This window comes from Microcaecilia unicolor, chromosome 8, assembly GCF_901765095.1.
Source record: "Microcaecilia unicolor chromosome 8, aMicUni1.1, whole genome shotgun sequence".
NCBI classification, from domain to species: domain Eukaryota; kingdom Metazoa; phylum Chordata; class Amphibia; order Gymnophiona; family Siphonopidae; genus Microcaecilia; species Microcaecilia unicolor.
In genome coordinates, this window is record NC_044038.1 from 159,961,291 (window position 1) to 159,981,173 (window position 19,883).

The 19,883-nt window shown below is 48.8% G+C and overlaps 1 protein-coding gene across 3 annotated transcripts in view; it reads right to left on the reverse strand.

The window, feature by feature from the left end:
- GEMIN5 (gem nuclear organelle associated protein 5) overlaps positions 1–19,883 on the reverse strand; it is a 123,625-nt gene that overhangs the window by 48,138 nt on the left and 55,604 nt on the right. For all 3 annotated transcript variants that reach the window (XM_030213343.1, XM_030213344.1, XM_030213345.1), the window contains exons 16-19: positions 18,081–18,252; positions 9,019–9,234; positions 7,285–7,407; positions 1,383–1,505 (exon numbers count right to left, since the gene is read on the reverse strand). In XM_030213343.1, the coding sequence (XP_030069203.1) occupies positions 1,383–1,505; positions 7,285–7,407; positions 9,019–9,234; positions 18,081–18,252 (634 nt within the window). The remainder of the gene's footprint in view (positions 1–1,382; positions 1,506–7,284; positions 7,408–9,018; positions 9,235–18,080; positions 18,253–19,883) is intronic.

The window sequence follows — 19,883 nt, forward strand, 5'->3', positions numbered from 1 at the left end:
AGAGAGGGCCCGGGCCGGGTGAAGGGGGGGTGGTGGCGACTCCGGGGGGGGGGGGGCGGTAGTGGCTACCTTGGGGGGGGGAGCGGTAGCGACGTCAGCGGTTCCCTTCAGCGCAGTTTCCCTCTCTGTCCCGCCCCCCTCCTCCCGTCATCACGTCTTGACGCGGGGGCGGGACAGAGAGGGAAGTCTCTACTGCGCATTTGCAGGTGAGTCGGTCACTTGCCATTTATAGGTTTGATAGTTTCAAGTTTAGTGTTCTCAGTCTCCCTCTGCTGGTAGGCGAGCATAACCCAAGCGTCTTGACCGGTCTGGAGGGTTGATGAGGAATTGGAGCATCCCAAACCCTGGCATTGACACAGGCTTGCTTGATCTTAACCCCAATATCTGTGGTGTCTCCTCTGCCTGAAGTGCTCCTGTAAATGGAGGGCGACAGGCATCCCTATACAACTTCCCACTGCTGTCATGAGACACATCCCCACCTACATCTCATTCCAGCAAAGGGGCCAAAGTCAACAGTTGCTACTGGCTCTCTCTCATACTTTCAACCTCTGTTCAAGCCAGAAGGTTACTACTAGCCTACTGCAGTGATTTTTCTTAGTATGAGGCAGCTGGTTTACCCAAGTAGCCTTCACTGCCCCAGAGCTGCCAAGTTACCCATTCCAGGAGGGAGACTTTTGGGCTGATCTTGGATTTCTGCCATCCTCATCATGATGCATTATGGGACCTGCAGCACCGATTTCAATGGATAGAATCATGGACTACAAATACTGTACTGCTTTGGGATGTAATTTAAAATCAGGACCGGCCAAAAAGTCTCCTTCCTGGAATGGGTAACTTGGCAGCTCTGCTGTACACTGGGCAACACTAGTTGGCCTTATCAGCGAGCCTGGTGAGCAGGAAACATCCTGCAGGCCTCGTTTGACACCCCTAATATGCACAGTCAACACGCAGATACTTTTTATTGGCCCAAAGACTTCCTTCTCCTAGTAGGGTTCTCGTTCAATCGGAGCCAGCTTCCATTGGGCTACAATGCCAGGCGCCTTTATTTACAACCATACAGGGATTTCCTATATTTTATGACCATTACTTAGCCCAGCCATTGCAGTGATGGGCCCTGGGGAGGGGCCACAGACCCTGGCTCCTTCAAGAGCTTCCTAAGCATGCATTCCAAGTTCTGTTAGGAAGTGTCCCCATTAAGCAATGAGTCAGACTTTCTCCACCCAGGGGCTGTAGTATCTGTTGGGAATCAAACTCTGGCCCTCTGCATGGCAGCAAACACTCCACTAAGCCAGCCTTAATTAATGCCATACGTGCATCAGAATACAGAGATGTGCCATGCCTATTTATCCTGTATAACACAGAAATGCAGTGCCACAACATACTGTTTGAGAACAGGGACATTGCCAGTGTCAGGCAATCCTGGTGTAGCTCCTCTTTGGACCTGTGATCCATGGATGTGCTCACAGGTAGCACAGAACGAGCCTTCCTCTTCTTCCCCGAGATATCTGAAAACAAAAAAGAAAATCAATGCAAATGTATTGATGTGAAGCAAGACTTAAGAACGGGCTGAAACATGAGAACATCAATACCTACAGGCATTGTATTTACATGAACTGAAAACGAGATTTCTTTTACCACAACCGGTTGTACAGTGGTTTCAGCATGTTTCACTCACTCTTGTCTTTTGTTAACACAATTCTTCATATTCTTATAATTTTACAATGCACAAACTGTTTTCAGCCATTCTTCAAATTCCCTTCGTCCCCCTCCCCCCCAGCATAGTCTTAAGCCTTTCTGGTTCAAGTATTCCATCCAGCAATGCTCTTTTATTACTCTACTCACAGTTCACTTTTATTCAATATACTGTCCATCAAAAAAGAATAAGTGGTTTATAGGTAAAAACATAAAAAACAAAGTGTATAAGAAAGAGAAGAAAAAGTGGAACACAACAGAAGGCCTAGATTACAATTAATTTCAAAACAGAAAAAGGGGGAAGGGATAGGGCAGAAGGTAAAATTATGTATCATACCTGATAATTTTCTTTCCATTAATCATAGCTGATCAATCCATAGACTGGTGGGTTGTGTCCATCTACCAGCAGGTGGAGATAGAGAGCAAAGCTTTTGCCTCCCTATATGTGGTCATGTGCTGCCGGAAACTCCTCAGTATGTCGATATCAAAGCTCCATCCGCAGGACTCAGCACTTAGAGAATTACACCCACAAAGGGACACTCTGCCCAGCTCACCACCGCCGAAACGGGGGAGGGGAATTAACCCAGCTCATCCCCACACAAGTGGGGGAGGGGAATCCATCCAGCTCATCCCCGCGGAGCGGGGGAGGGACACCACCCCGCCGATGCGGGGGGATCTGGCTTATCCTGCAACTGCAACCGCGGGAGGAGCTGACTGACCCTAACACTGCCGAAGCGGGAGGGGTACAAAGCTGCCCTACAGCCGCACGAAGCGGGAGGGAGCGCCGGCAGAATTTATGTCTCAATCCAGCCCCGTAAAACGGAGGGGAGAGGAATGCAGCAGCTCACTGTAACACAAACTCGTCTCAACTCTTGAAGAATCCAATTGAAAAAACTTGAACACGAAGTCCTCCTGAACAGGAACTGAAGACTAAACTTGAACCTGAAATGCAACCAGAATATAAACAGTACAGATATCTGGGAGGGGCTATGGATTGATCAGCTATGATTAATGGAAAGAAAATTATCAGGTATGATACATAATTTTACCTTCCATATCATCATGCTGATCAATCCATAGACTGGTGGGATGTACCGAAGCAGTACTCACCCAGGGCGGGACATAGAAATCCCTGACCGCAACACTGAAGCTCCAAACCGGGCCTCCGCCCGAGCAGCCACAGTCAAGCGGTAATGCCTGGAGAAGGTATGGGCCGATGCCCAAGTTGCCGCCTTGCATATCTCTTCCAAGGAGACGGACCCGGCCTCTGCCATCGAGGCCGCCTGAGCTCTAGTGGAGTGAGCCTTCAGCTGGATAGGTGGCACCTTCCCCGCGGCCACATAAGCCGCTGCAATGGCTTCCTTGACCCATCTTGCCACTGTAGGCTTAGCAGCCTGCAGACCCTTACGAGGACCTGCAAACAGGACAAACAGATGATCCAATTTCCGGAAATCATTGGTCACTTCCAAATATGTGATGATGACTCGTCTCACATCCAGATATTTGAGAGCAGAGTATTCCTCTGGGTAGTCCTCCCTACGAAAGGAAGGGAGACAGAGCTGCTGATTCACATGGAAGCGAGAAACAATCTTGGGCAGGAAGGAAGGCACTGTGCGAATAGTCACTCCTGCCTCAGTGAACTGCAGAAAAGGCTCTTGACATGAGAGTGCCTGGAGCTCGGAAACTCTTCTGGCTGAAGTGATAGCCACCAAAAAGACTGCTTTCAACGTCAGGTCTTTCAGAGATGCCCTCGACAAGGGTTCAAAAGGCGGCTTCTGCAAGGCTCTTAGCACCAGGTTGAGATTCCACGCAGGCACCACTGAGCGCAGAGAAGGGCGCAGGTGATTAACTCCCTTGAGAAAACGTACCACATCTGGCTGCGAAGCCAGGGAAGCACCCTTCAGGCGGCCCCTGAAGCAAGCCAGAGCCGCTACCTGGACTTTAAGGGAACTGAGCGACAGGCCTTTCTCCAGACCTTCTTGCAGGAATGCCAGCACTGAAGAAATTGGAGCAGTGAAGGGAGAAAGTGAGCCTGCTTCACACCACGCTGCAAAGGTACGCCAAACCCTGGCGTAAGCAGTAGAAGTAGAGCGCTTCCTCGCTCTCAGCATAGTGGCGATGACCTTGTCTGAGAAGCCCTTCTTCCTCAGACGCTGCCGCTCAATAGCCAGGCCGTAAGACCAAAGGGGGAGGGATCCTCCATCACCACGGGACCCTGATGCAACAGGCCCTGCTCCACTGGCAGCCGCAGAGGGTCGTCCACTGAGAGCCTGATCAAGTCCGCATACCAGGGACGTCTGGGCCAGTCCGGACCCACCAGGATTATCCGGCCCGGATGCTTTGCCACCTGGTCTAGTACCCTGCCCAACATGGGCCAGGGCGGGAACACATAGAGAAGCTCTTGTGTCGGCCACTGTTGGAGAAGAGCATCTACTCCCAGAGATCGAGGGTCCCGTCCTCTGCTGAAAAAGCGCGGCACTTGGCAATTGGCCGATGACGCCATCAGATCTAGGCTCGGCTGGCCCCAGCGCTTCGTGATGTCCAAGAACGCCTGAGCCGATAACTGCCACTCTCCGGGATCCAAGGTATGGCGACTGAGAAAGTCCGCCTTGACATTCATGACTCCGGCAATGTGGGCCGCTGACAGCTGTTCCAGGTTTGCTTCCGCCCACTGGCATAGATTCATGGCTTCCTTGGCTAGAGGGGCGCTCTTGGTACCTCCCTGGCGGTTGACATAGGCCACAGCCGTGGCATTGTCCGACAGGACCCGTACTGGCTTCAACGCCAGTACCGGGAGGAACTCCAAAAGCGCCAACCGAATGGCTCTGAGTTCCAGGAGGTTGATAGACCACTTTGCCTCTGCAGGAGACCAGAGCCCCTGCGCTGTCCTTCCCATGCAGTGGGCTCCCCAGCCCGTCAAACAGGCATCCGTCGTGACGACAATCCACTCCGGGGTCACAAGAGGCATCCCTGCAGACAACTTGTCTGTCTTCAGCCACCAGCTCAGCGCCTTGCGCACTGCTGGGTCCAAGGGAAGGCGCACAGCATAATCCTCCGACACCGGAGTCCAGCGCTGCAGCAGAGAGTGTTGTAGTGGTCTCATATGAGCCCTGGCCCAGGGCACTACTTCCATCGTGGCCGTCATAGAGCCCAACAGCTGCACATAGTCCCAAGCCCGAAGCGGAGAGGCTACTAGGAACCTGAGCCTGAAGTTTGACAATCCGATTGTCCGGCAGGAACACTCTGCCCACTTGGGTGTCGAATCGAACTCCCAGATACTCCAGGGACTGAGTCGGGCGCAGCTGGCTTTTCTCCCAGTTGATGATCCACCCCAGGGAGCTCAAAAGAGCAATCACCCGGTCCACAGCTTTGCCGCACTCTGCATAAGAGGGGGCTCGGATCAACCAGTCGTCCAGATAAGGATGGACTTGTACTCCTTCCTTCCTCAGGAAGGCCGCGATGACCACCATTACCTTGGAGAAGGTCCGCGGAGCAGTAGCCAACCCGAACGGGAGGGCTCTGAACTGGAAGTGTCGGCCCAGGACTGCAAAACGCAGAAAGCGTTGATGAGGAGGCCAGATGGGAATATGCAAGTACGCTTCCTTGATGTCCAAGGATGCCAGGAACTCCCCTGCCTTCACTGCCGCTATAACAGAGCGGAGAGTCTCCATGCGAAAGTGCCGAACTTTCAAGGCCCGATTGACCCCTTTGAGGTCGAGGATAGGCCGTACAGAACCTCCTTTCTTTGGTACCACAAAGTAAATGGAGTAACGTCCCTTGCCAAGCTGATTTTCTGGCACCGGAACGACCGCACCCAGGCGGATCAGATTGTCCAAGGTCTGCTGCACTGCCACAGCTTTGACCGGAGACTTGCAGGGAGAGAGTACAAACCCGTCTCTTAAGGGTCGGCAGAACTCTAGCTTGTAGCCGTCTCTGATGACTTCCAGCACCCAAGCGTCTGAAGTTACCCTGGTCCACTCGCCCAGAAACGAGGACAGGCGTCCTCCAATCTGCACTGGGCCATGGACCAGGACCCCGTCAATGGGTACGAGACCCTGGAGGAGGACCGGAGGGCGCACCTCCGGGACGGCGGTCTCTGCGAAAGGAATGCTGCTTGGGGGAGAAGTTCCTCTTGAAGGAAGAGGGGGCAGAGGAGCCCGACTTGCCCGGGCGGTACCGACGGGCTTCCTGAAACCGTCCTCTGGAGTTACCGGGGTGAGCACTGGCCCGAGCCCTGACCTCTAGTAACCTCTTGCCCTTAGACGTGCCGAGATCGGTCACAATTTTGTCCAGCTCGACCCCAAAGAGCAGCTTGCCTTTAAAAGGCAACTTAGCCAGGTGGGACTTAGAGGCGTGGTCAGCCGACCAATGTTTCAGCCAAAGCCAGCGCCGCGCAGAGATTGTCTGAGCCATACCTTTAGCCGAAGCTCTCAAGACATCATACAGTAAGTCTGCCAAATAAGCCAAGCCCGATTCCAGGGCCGGCCAATCAGCCCTCAAGGAAGGATCCGAGGGGGAAGCCCGCTGCACAATCGTCAGGCACGCCCTGGCCACATAGGATCCGCAAACTGAGGCCTGCAAACTTAAGGCAGCCGCCTCGAAGGACGACCTTAAGGCCGCCTCCAATCTTCTGTCTTGGGCGTCCTTTAGGGCCGTGCCACCTTCCACCGGCAACGCCGTTTTCTTAGTCACCGCAGTGATTAAAGAATCCACGGTAGGCCAAAGAAAGGCCTCATGTTCACTTTCAGGCAAAGGATAGAGGCGGGACATAGCCCTAGCCACTTTTGAAGCTTGCTTCCGGGACATCCCATTGAGCCGAAATTAAGGTGTGCATGGCATCATGCACGTGGAAGGTTCTAGGCGGGCGCTTCGTCCCCAGCATAATGGCGGAGCCAACAGGGGCTGAGGGAGAGACGTCCTCTGGAGAGGAAATCTTCAAAATGCTCATGGCCTGCACTAACAGGTTGGGCAAATCCTCTGAGCGAAAGATCCGCTCAAGAAGAGCCCTCAACCCCAGGTACTCAACCAAACCTAAAAATTAGGCTTGGAGACCTAGCCAGAGCTGCTGCTGTGTGTGACCACCACCTGCTGAGATAGAGAACATACTGAGGAGTTTCCGGCAGCACATGACCACATATAGGGAGGCAAAAGCTTTGCTCTCTATCTCCACCTGCTGGTAGATGGACACAACCCACCAGTCTATGGATTGATCAGCATGATGATATGGAATTTTAGGCTAAAATTTGAACAAAAAAATTAAGATTAGATACACTCTGTACTAAGAGTGATATGTATTAATTTTGCAGGGATGATAGGAGTTTATGTTATTGCAATCTACAACACTGCTTCCCAGACTTCCAGAGCATGACATAACAGAATTGTGAATATGCAGGAAATACGTTTGTATATGCTGGATCTACAATGTGTGCAAATAGAGTTCATGTATGTTCACTGTGGATATTAACATGGGTATAATTAAACTCAAATCTCCAGTTGACTCAGGAATCATGACTACGGACTTTGTATTCATTGTTGCCAATAAAGTACCAAACACGCCCCCCTCCAAAATTTTACTCAGTTGTACAAAGGCACCTGGTTTCTCTTTCCTCATCTCCTCTTTTAGCAGTTGCTTCTTGGTAGGAATGTTTTCCAGGTCTGGGGCAGGCTTTGGTTTCTCAGACACAGCTTCTGGGAGTGAAAGGGTCTGTCTGGAAACTAAAGGCGATAAACAAACATCAGTAACAACCAGGACTTAAAATTCAGAACAAATTCCCTGGGCATTATGTTCAGGGATGAAGGCTTGTGGAGACCTGCAGAGAAATCAAGGTTGTATAGTTTCTATTACGTCCCATAAAACATACTCAGAAGTGCATAAGCATAAATATATAAACCTCACCATACTGGGCCAGACTGAAGGTCCATCAAGCCCAGAATCCTGTTTCCAACAGTGGCCAACCCAGATCACAAGTACATGGCAAGATCCTTTCATTTGTGAAGACAATTTTTCAATGCTCTTGGGACTGACCCAACAGATACATCATTACCCATGGACTTTGCAACTACTTTTCCCCCTTCACCCATTATCCAGCACAAGTATTTTTTACCCACAGAGAGGGGAAGGGGAAATCTTTCAACTCTTCATTTTCTCTTTTGAAAATTGCCCTCAAAAGTGTTGTGAGTGTTCAGTTGTCCAAAAATTTCCACTTTCCTCCATCTTTCTTAGCATTATAGCAATGATGTTTACCTGCAACAGGTGGTTTCCATAGACAGCTGGATTTATAATGCATACAGCTCAGAATTTAGTGTAAAAGTGCTGAGTATGCATGGCTCTTTCTGCACTCAGTGGTCTCCACAGCTCCTCAGTTTTCTAAAACTGTAGAAGGAAAAAAGCTCTTGAGGTGAATGGGATTGTGTACCTCATCAATCCTGCTGTCTAAGGAAAACATCTGTTACAGGTAAGCAACGTTGCTTTTTCCACTGAAAGGCAGGATTGAGTCAGGTACCCAAGTAGGTGACACCCAAGCTCAGGGTTGCTCACTATCAGAAAATGAGAGTTGTTTGTTAAAAATGGACAGATTGGCCCTCAGAGCTTGATCATAGGCAATATGATGTGGTAAGATGTGTTCCCAAACGGAAATCCAAGCCATCTCGTACCTTGAAAACATGCCCTACAAATAACGATTGTCAAGATGAGCTAACCACACTCAGTTTGAGGTTCTCTCTTAGCAGGACTAAGTAATCCTGCCACAGTGCAAGAGTATGTCAACCGCCAAGTTAGGCTTCCAAAACCACCACTACAACAAGCATAGTTTGGTGCGCGCGCGCGGGGGGGGGGGGGGGGGCAGCAATTCCACTGGAAGTTGAAATACTGGTGCAGATGCTTCAGTCTTGAATGGGTAAGGAAGAACATGGACTGTGGGAGGGACAGGGAAGTGATGGTCTATGCAGGGGGAATACTGGACTGTTAGGGGGAGGGAGAAAACAGAGGGGAAAAAGCAGAAGAGAGACACTAGGACCAATGCAAATAAAATGCCCAGATAAAGGTAGGAAAAAAGGTATAAAATAAAATGTCAGCTTTGGGAAATCCACCTCTCTAATGTACAAGCAGAAGTGCATTCATACTGCTTACCTTTCTTATTTAAAAAAAAAATTCCATCAATTGGGATTTTGTCAGGTACTTGTGACATGGATTGGTTGCTGTTGGAAACAGGATGCTGGGCTTGATGGACCTTTGTCTGTCCCAGTATGGCAATACTTATGTACTTATCCAATCAGATACATATGGGATGTCAACACAACTGAGATATCAATAGGCACAATAAATACCTTGCAAAGACATATCATCATGGATCTCCTGATCTGGGATTTCTTCCTCTTCTTCCTGCTCCGATGTCCCATTCTCTGCAGGTATTACATTCTCCCCACCAGTGTTTGCCAGGTCACTTGCTTCCTGCTTGCATTTTCCAGTCGGTTTTTTCTTTTTTTTGGCTTTGGGTTTAAGTTGGAAACTTCTTTTCTTTTCTAATTCTATGCTCTTTTTCCCTGAACAGAGATGGTAAGGGAAAATTAGGTTCTTACCTTGGTAATTTTCTTTCCTTTAGTCATAGCAGATGAAGCCATTACGTATGGGTTATGTCCATCAACCAGCAGGGGAGATAGAGAGCACTCAAACTTTCACAGTGCCCTCTTGGCCAGCTAGCTCCACTGCCTCTTCAGTATTTGAAGCTTCCAAAGCAGTATGGCAAACCGCAATGGGAATCACAAGAGCTTTCCTCACAGCGAACGATGGCCCATCACAAGGGCATGAACTCATAAAGGAGGGAATGCACATCCTCCTGGAGGGAATAAACTCATCCTCCTTATTGTATAAGTGGAGGGAATCACACATCCTCCCAACACACTGGAGGGAATGAACTCATCCTCCTATTTATAGAACTGGAGGGGAACACACGCGCCTCCTGGAGGGAATCACACATCCTCCCAACACACTGGAGGGAATGAACACATCCTCCTAAATTTAAACTGAACATGAATCCTGAAGATTGTTTTCCAACTTTCTCCAAGGAAGGAACTTCAGGAAATTAGAACAGAACCTGAAAAACAGATTCACAGCATACAGACAATCATACAGGGAGGGCTCATGGCTTCATCTGCTATGACTAAAGGAAAGAAAATTACCAAGGTAAGAACCTAATTTTACCTTCCTTGTCATCAAGCAGATGAAGCCATTACGTATGGGATGTAACAAAGCAACCCCTAGATAGGGTGGGAACAAGCCACACCACGCGCTAGCACTTGTGCACCAAAATGCGCATCCCTCCTGGCAGCCACATCCAGCCTGTAATGTCGGGCAAAGGAGAGCTTAGAAGCCCATGTTGCTGCACTGCATATCTCTTGAAGAGAGAGTGCTCCAGTTTCAGCCCAAGAGGAAGAAATCGCTCTAGTAGAATGTGCCTTAAAGGCTACAGGCGGAACCCTGCCGGCCAGCAGATAAGCTGAAAAGATAGTTTCTTTGAGCCAGCGGGCAATAGTGGCTTTAGACGCTGGAGACCCTCTGCGAGAACCGGACAGCAAAACAAACAGATGATCAGAAGTCCTGAAAGAGTTAGTAACTCGCAGATACTGCAGCAGAGTCCTGCGCACATCCAAAAGGTGCAGCTGCCCAAAAGATTCTGGAAACTCTTCCTCTGAAAAAGAGGGCAAGAAAATAGGCTGGTTTAGGTGAAAGGCTGAAACCACCTTAGGCATAAAGGAAGGCACGGTCCGAACCGTGACTCCGGACTCTGAAAATTGCAGAAATGGGTCTCTACAGGACAGCGCCTGGAGCTCTGACACCCGTCTCGCCGAGGTAATGGCCACCAGAAAAACGGCCTTCAGTGTCAAATCTTTCTCCGATGCTCGCCGAAGCGGCTCAAAAGGAGATGCCTGCAGGGTTTTCAAAACTAGCCCCAGGTTCCAAGCTGGACAGGGTGCTTGCACTGGAGGTCGGAGCCGAAGCACCCCTCTAAGAAACCGTGCCACATCTGGGTGAGCAGCCAAAGACACGCCTTCCACCTTACCACGAAGAGAGGCCAACGCTGCCACCTGCACCCGCAGGGAATTATAGGCCAAGCCTTTTTGTACACCTTCCTGCAAAAAGTCCAGAATCGGCGAGACAGGAGCCCGCATTGGAGCAATGGCTCTGGAAGCACACCAAGACTCAAACAGGCACCAAATCCTGGCATAAGCCACGGAAGTGGACCGCTTGCGGGCTTGCAGGAGAGTGGAAATAACTTTATTGGAATAACCTTTATCCCTCAATTGCGCCCTCTCAATAGCCATGCCGTAAGACCAAAGCGGCCGGCGTCCTCCATGGCTACCGGTCCCTGAGTCAACAGGTTCGGTACCAGAGGTAACGGCAGAGGAGCCTCCAGGAGCATCTGTCGGAGGTCTGCATACCAAGGTCTCCTTGACCAATCTGGGGCGATGAGGACCACTTCTGGGTGCAGCCGAATCCGCAAGAGCAGGTGCCCTATCAAGGGCCATGGGGGAAACACATAAAGTAGGCCCGGAGGCCAGGGTTGAGCCAAGGCATCCAACCCCGCCGAGCGAGGATCTCTCCGTCTGCTGAAGAAGCACGGGACTTTGGTATTGGCACTTGTCGCCATTAGATCCATCACGGGCTTGCCCCATATGGCACAGATCTGCAGGAAAACTTCGTCTGCCAGATTCCATTCTGCTGGATCGATCTGATGCCTGCTCAGATAATCGGCCTGCACATTGCTCTGACCTGCAATATGAGCTGCCGACAGACACTGAAGATGCAGCTCGGCCCAGTGGCAAATCAGTTCGGCCTGCGCGGCTAGTGCTCTGCACCTTGTTCCGCCTTGTCGATTTATATAGGCCACCGTTGTCGTGTTGTCCGACATCACTCTGACAGCCAATCCTTCCAGGGTCACTTGAAAGGCCAGAAGCGCCTGAAACACCGCTTTCAACTCTAGGCGGTTGATGGACCACTCCGACTCCTCGGGTGTCCATAGACCCTGGGCATGCTTCCCCTTGCAATGTGCGCCCCAGCCCTTCAGGCTGGCATCTGTTACCACTAGGCACCAAACGGGGAGTGTCAGCGGCATTCCACGCCGCAGCATGCTGTCCGAGAGCCACCACTCCATGCTGAGTCGGGCCGCAGGGAGCCAAGTAAGTCTGCATTGGTAATCCTGAGAAATAGGAGACCATCTCCGGAGTAGGGAATACTATAGAGGTCTCAGGTGCGCTCTCGCCCAGGGTACCACTTCCATTGTGGCCGTCATCGATCCCAGCAGCTGGACAATGTCCCAAGCTCGCGGGCGGGACATCCTCAGGAGCAGACGGACCTGATTCTGAAGCTTGCACTGCCTTAGCTCGGGTAGGAACACATAGCCCGAGACTGTGTCGAACCTGGCCCCCCAAAACTCTAGAGATTGTGAAGGGGTCAGGTGACTTTTGGTCATATTGACGACCCAGCCTAGAGATTGCAGTACTGAGACCACTCTGGCTGTAGCTTGTAAGCTCTCTGTTGCTGAGTCTGCTCTGATGAGCCAGTCGTCTAGGTACGGGTGAACCCTGATACCTTCTCGCCTGAGAAAAGCAGCTACTACAACCATTACCTTCGAAAAGGTTCGGGGAGCTGTGGCGAGGCCAAAAGGCAAGGCCCTGAACTGGAAATGTTTTCCCAACACCGCAAACCTCAGAAACTTCTGGTGCGGGGGCCAAATCGGTATGTGCAAGTAAGCTTCTTTCAGGTGTAGAGACGTGAGAAACTCTCCTGGCTGTACCGCCACAATGACGGAGCGCAGGGATTCCATGTGGAAATGCCGCACTCTCAGGGACTTGTTCACTTCTTTTAAGTCCAGAATAGGGCGAAAGGACCCACCTTTTCACGGCACCACAAAGTAGATGGAGTATCGGCCGCATCCTTGTTCGGCGGGAGGCACCGGGGTCACTGCCCCTACCTAAATCAGACCTTGTAAAGTCTCCTCCACCGCCGCCCATTTGACGGCAGAACCGCATCGGGACTCCACAAACACGTCTCTTACTGGGGCGTTGAATTCTATTCTGTATCCATCTCTGATCAGGTCCAGAACCCACTGATCTGAGGACATCTTGGCCCACTCCTCGACAAAGAGGGAAAGCCGTCCTCCTATGACAGGCATCGAGGACAGGGCCGGCGCACCATCATTGAGAGGGTCGCCCCTGAACTCCTGGTCTTGAGCCACCGGCTGCGGAACGCTTGTCCGAGCGAAAGGAGTTCCTCTGCTGACCACGGGCACGTGAAGTGAACCCAGCAGAACGCCCCGGGCGGTACCTTCTAGCTTCACGGAAGCGAGGTCTGTACGAGGAGTGGACCGCCTGGCCCTTAGAGGAAGGCCTCTGCCTATCTTCGGGCAAGCGCTGGGGTTTTGGATCACCCAGGCCTTTCACAATTTTCTCCAACTCCTCACCAAATAGGAGAAGTCCTTGAAAAGGCAACGTCACCAACCTTTGCTTAGAGGCCATGTCCGCTGCCCAGTGTCGTAGCCACAGACGACGGCGAGCCGCCACTGCTACTGCCATTTGTTTAGCCGAAGCTCTGACAAGGTCATAAAGGGCATCAGCCAGAAAGGACAAGGCCACCTCCATCCGCAGAGCCACATCCAAGAAGGGCTCCGCTCCATCTCCGGGCTGAGCCACTGCCTGTTGCAGCCAAGCTAGGCAGGCTCTAACAGCATAACAGCTGCATGCAGACGCCCGAACAGTGAGACCTGCGATTTCAAAGGACCGTTTCAATGCTGTTTCCAGCCTACGGTCTTGAACATCCTTCAGGGCAACACCTCCTTCAACAGGGAGGGTAGTTCTCTTTGTCACCGCAGTGACTAGGGCATCCACTGTAGGCATTTGAAAACGAGCCATATGTCCCTCACGCAGAGGGTATAACTGCCCCATAGCCCTGGAAACTCTCAAAGGTCCCTCGGGGTCAGCCCACTGAGCCGAAACAAGCTCTAGGATGGAGTCATGCAAAGGGAAGGCCTGAGCAGCTTTCTTGGTACTAGCCATCCTGGGATTACCCGAGGAGGCCATGCCACTGTCAGGATCTTCAATCGAGAGGGCCTGCAGGGTATCTGAAATAAGCGCTGGCAGCTCATCACGGTGGAAAATCCTCACCACGGAGGGATCATCCAGATCCTGTGGTAAATCCGCACCTGACTCTGGTTCCTCAGACCAAGAACGTCTGTCAGAGTTCTCCGAATCCTCACACCTCGACCACGGGGGGAGGGGGGAAGGTGCACCACAATCTGAAGGGGAATTAACCCTTCTGCGCTTATCTTTAGGCCAAGCATCCAGGAAAAAAGCCTCACTGGGCAGTCCCAGGCCAGAATCCATCGGGGGGGGGGGGGGGGGGGGCAAACAGAGGAGCCTCAGGCGACCCTTGAGGAAGGGCTCTTTTCATCATGTATGCTTTATGCAGCAAAAGCACAAAATCCGGGGAGAAAAACTCACCCTGGGCACCCAAATCCTGTCCGGTGCTAGCCACTCCTGAAATAACCTCATCTCGAGGTGCCCCACCTGGCTCAGGTCTCTCCGTGTCCCCGGAGGCCGCGCCATGCGGTGTAAGCAAAATGGCGCCCACTGCCAGCTCAGAGCGGGAAGAAACATCGCTCGCCATGCTCGGGCCGGCTCCTACGCCAGTACAGCACGATTTACAGAGCCCTGCTGCTGATTTGCGCTTGCCACAAGTGGAACAGCGCTTTACATTGTCCGCAGCCATCGCCGAAAAACGGCAGTAAAATCCAAAATGGCGGTTTCGAGCCAAAATCGCCCCGATCGCGGGCCCACCCCGGAGGAGTTGGAAAACACTCTTACCTCAAAGGATCTAGTGTACAACTACGATCCTGCTGAAAATCAGGTCAAAAACCTCTGTTCCAGCGTCTCTGCGTTTAAAACCGCGACGCGACTTTTTTTTTTTTAAGCTGTGAGGAAAGCAGAGGTATTGAAGACTCCGGAGGCTCAAATGAGTGGGAAAGGCAGGGAAAGGGCAAACCTATATGCCTGCATCCACTGTTGGTGGGTAAGGACAGGGAAAGCAAGGCAATATGTCCACATCCACAGAGGTATGGGTAAGGCAGGGAAAGAGCTAACCTATGTGCCTTTAAAGTGAAGCTGCTATAGCCTCCAACACCCCGGTTAACAACTGGCAAGCCAGGAACCACCTCCCGGCAGATTTTTCTGGAGCTCGAACAAGCTGCAGCCACCCTGCTAGTGGAGATAGAGAATACTGAAGAGGCAGTGGAGCTAGCTGGCCAAGAGGGCACTGTGAAAGTTTGAGTGCTCTCTATCTCCCCTGCTGGTTGATGGACATAACCCATATGTAATGGCTTCATCTGCTTGATGACAAGGAAATACTAGTTTGTTTTTCACTTGTTTTATAAAGCCCTTCTTATCTGAATGGCATTACATAAGGGATAACTATTTGCCTATGCAGAATCTCCCTTTTCTTCTAGGTTTTTCACTCCGTCCTTGGCAATAGCTCTACAACTTGTTTACCTGATCATATAACTTCACCCTGCTCAACAATTTTCCTCTTTTGAGGGAAATGAATGAGTTGTACAGCATCTCCAGTTTATGGGGGATTGATAGCAGCAAATTAAGTAAGATGTCCTTATGTCTCACCCTGTGATAGATATGAATGAATGCTCTTTTTCATTGGAATTTATCAAAATATACGCCTATATCCCCGGATTCTACATACAGCGCTTTGAGTTGCATGCGCAAATTTGGACACATGTCCAAATTACATGCACAACTTAATTAACGAGCCAATCAGTGCCAATAATTGAGCAACCAATTGTCACTAATTAGCAATTAGAATTTACATGTGAATCTTTTAGGTGTATTCTATACAGAGGTGTGCGTAAATCCTAGTGCACATATCTGAAAAGGAGGCACGACCATGGGAGGAGCATGGGCGGTGCGTTCCTAAAATTTATGCACATTGTTACAGAATTACCGGGATCCGCGCCTAATTTGTGTGTGGGGATTTACACCAGGCTTCAGTGGCATAAATAGTTGCGTCTATATGTAGTTGTTGTTCCCAGTACTAAGCGCTATTCTATAAACTGCGCCTGAGGTTTATAAGAATAGCGCTAAGTGCAATTTTTTAGGTGCCATTTGTAGAATCTAGTCCATAATACATATCAAAGAAAAAAAAAAAGCAAAAGCAAAAATATAAGGTACAGAAAAAAAGAAACAAAACAAAACCACCACAAGTACCCTAGTCCACATTTCAGGGATCAAACTGTAAATATCTGATGGAATTATTATTAAAGGAAAACTCACCCTACCAAGTAGTACAATACAAAACAAAACCTACTCTGTATTCTTCATACTCACACTAGCCAAAGAAATACTAAATATTTAAATTTTGAACAGGAGACTATGAACAGGAGACTAATCTATAAGAAAATTGTGTGGTTGAACTGGGATCCCCAAAAATATAACTGTTATTCCCATAATATGGCATTTGCAAGGAAATTTGAATTAATGCTCTTTTTAGGGCCCTGTTTACTAAGCCATGCTAAATGCTAAGTTGACCATAGGAACATATGGGTGACTCTACCATTTAGCGAGTGCTAAAAATGCTAGCGCACCTTAGTAAACAGGGCCCTTAATTTCTTATTATTTTAAAATTAAAAACGGCAGCAAAAAGTGGCCTTACTGTGCCCCTATGCTAGTGGCATAGCTATGGGGGTCATGGGGGACTGGGCTCCTCAAATTGGCTCTGGTTTTGCTGGCAGGGTCCCCAATCCCCACCAGCTGAAGTGTTTGTCCCGTGCTGGTCTCGCTGCGTTGCCTACCCTGCTCTTCTCAGTCGCACCGTGCACGCTCGAGGGTTTCATTAAAATGAGCGTGCACGGAACGAGAGCAGGGAAGGCAATGCGAAACCAACACGGGACAAACTCTTCAGCTGGGTACCATCATGTGGCAACAGCACAGGGAGCGGCAGCAGACCAAATTGTGGACCCCCCCTCCCCACTTTGAGCTCTGGTCCCTCTCCCTGTCGAGGTCTGGCTACGCCCCTGCCCTGCGCAGATTTACCTGCAAACTAAAGTCGTTTTTCCTGTACCCATAAAACACCTGATTTTCCACCTTTTGTATTAATGGCCATGTGCTGATATTGCTATTAGTGCACAACCATTAATAGAAATTACTGCGTGAGACTTACCGTCATCCATTTTGTAGGTGGTAAGGGCTCACGCAGTAATCCTACACCAACCAGTTAGCGGAGGACTAGGGCACTTTCTGGAGCTCTGCAACCCTGGGCCCTAAATCTAGCCACCAGGTGTTGCCACTAGAGCTATACCGAATAGCATATTTAACTATTCGGCCAAATACGAATAATGAAAAATATTATTTGACTGAATATGAATAATGGGCATCAAGCTTTAACATACCGAATAATAAAAGAAGAAATGTGAAATCAGAGATCAAGTGTTTATTTCAGTAGGATTTAGCACTGTAGAGCCCTGGATTATTCGTACTCAAATTTAAAATCACTTTTTGGGGCCGAATCAAATATGAATATTCAGTACAGCCCTAGTTGCCACTGTACAATGGCTGACTTGCGCTCCCTCCTCCCCCCCCCCCCCATAAAGGAGGCTGTGAACATTGCCTTTGCGGTATTTCCTGTTCTAGTCAAACAGGGGAGCAGAATAACTGAGTCAGGAATCAAACTGCTACTGGGAGTGACAGACTGGGAAATTATTGCAGGTGTTTGCTATTATTTACCCAATTAGAATAAACCCACCCGTTTGGTCTCATTACCTGTCTAACAGGTTCTCTCTATCAACACTGTGTTTGGCTCATGAAAATACATCACTCCAAAAACCTAGAATATGCCCAGTAACTAATCAGCCATATTTCTGAATAGTCTAGGCCAGTGATTCCCAAAACCTGGTCCTGGAGGCACCCCAGCTAGTCAGGTTTTCAGGATATCCACAATGAAAATTCGTTAAGACAGATTTGCATGCACTGCCTCCACCTCATGCAAACTACTCATGAATATTCATTGTGGATAAAACCTGACTGGCTGGAGTGTCTCCAGGATCAGGTTTCAGAACCACTGGTCTGGGCACACTTTAACAGGCTTGTATTGTCTCCTTGTATACACATACACACTGAATTAAAAAATACATAATTTAAAAAGGTTGTTTTGTTTAACATTATTTTCAATTACATTTTTATGTTTTTTTTACATTCCAAATACTAATTTCTAGATGGGTACAATTGACAGCCTCTCATTCGACAAATTGGCATCTAATGTTAGGTGCCAAGTGCACGTATATTTTTATAAAATAACAGCACTTATGGGCTACACAAATTCTTTCAATACCGACCTCGGGGTGGCTTGGAGTGCTCCTGCTTGGTGGTGGACCATTTATGCACACAGAAGTCATCTGCTCCTGTCCAAACCAAATCTGGTTCTATTGGAGACCACTGAACAGAAAGCAGCCGGCCCTTGTGTCCTCGGTAATTAGACAATGGCTCTTCCTTCAGAACATCCCAAACCTTTAAAATACAGTAGGTAACAAGTGAAAAAGTAGATATATAACATAGGAACTGTTTCTGGATCTGTACTAAGAAGCCTAATGACTAGAAAAAGAAAGACCAGTATTCAAATCCTGCTACTATGACATGCCAGCTGTACCTTTGGACAAATCATCTTCTCTCACTGCCTCTGGTACCCATAGACTGTAAACTCTCTTGGGCAGGGATCCACTGTACCCCTCTCTGTGATTTTTTCATACATGTGAGATGTTTTAAGGCACTGTGGTGTCCTTTTACTAAGCTGTGGTAAAACGTGACCTGCGGTAGTGTGGGCGCATGTTTTTGGCGTGTGCTCAGCCATTTTTCTTTTTTTTTTACCACAGCTGGGAAAAGGCTTTTTTTTTCTCTTTTAAAATGGGGGCAGTAAATGGCTGTGTGCTAAAATTAAAAGTAGAACGTGGTTATTTACTTCCTGAGCCCTTACTGTCACCCACTGACATAGTGGTAAGGGCTCACGCACTACACTCATGCAGCATGCTCCAACATGGCCGATTACCACTGGGAACACACCCGTGGTAGAAAACGGAAAAATATTTTTCTACCATAGAAAAAGCGCACACCAACTTCAAAATTACTGCCAGATGGGTGTGTCAATTTGGTGCGCGGTAGTCCCACTGCTGCTTTGTGAAACAGCCCCTGTATAAATACTGTAACAACAACTCTCCCTATCCTGCCTCACCATGTGGTTCCAGCTGTCCTAGACACAAAACAGAACATGCACTCAAACAATGTGTGCTACATGGCTAAGCTAAAAGGTGGATTCCCACTCATAATGCTGATAATGAAAAATCATTCAAAAGCCTGTGACATCTGCATTCTCGTCAAGAGATCAGGTGGTCAAGAAATTTGACATGGTATAACACACACACACAAAAAAAAAAAGACAACATGATTACAGCTTCCCCTAAATATCTGTAGTTATTAAGGGGTTTATTACAAGCCAGTTCCCAGAACTGGATAAATGCAGAACATTTTCTGTTCTAAAAGTATGCTCAAACATGGAACTTCAAATATTTTCTTGCAGTTTTAATTATATGTCACAGCTTAAAATACACTCTGTTCTGCATATATGGCAATTAAATATAGTTACCCACTCAAAAACTCCAGTACTAAGTATATTTTACCAAATACACCTTTTATTACTTCTGTATAACAATATACAGAAGCAAATACCAATATGTTATAAAATCATACCTTCACTTCATTCATACATCATTCACCCACATAACCTTACACTTTGAATTCAATGGTCATTAACTACAAGGTTTCACACCACAGACTTACCAAATCAATATAACTGAGTATATAAATAAAATAATTTCTGAATGTCTTATTACACCAAATGAGTAATATTCTAGTGCTCTTTAATTTACGATGTCCCAAAAACTGAGCCATGTAAATGGTCACTTATACGGCTAAAATGACCTCTTAAAGCAGTGGTTTTAAACCCAGTCCTCAGGGACCACCTTGGCCAGTCGGGTTTTCAGGATATCCACAATCAATATGCATGAGATGTATTAGCATGCACTTCCTCCATTGCATACAAATATCTCATGTATATTCATTGTGGATATCCTGAAAACCCGACTGGC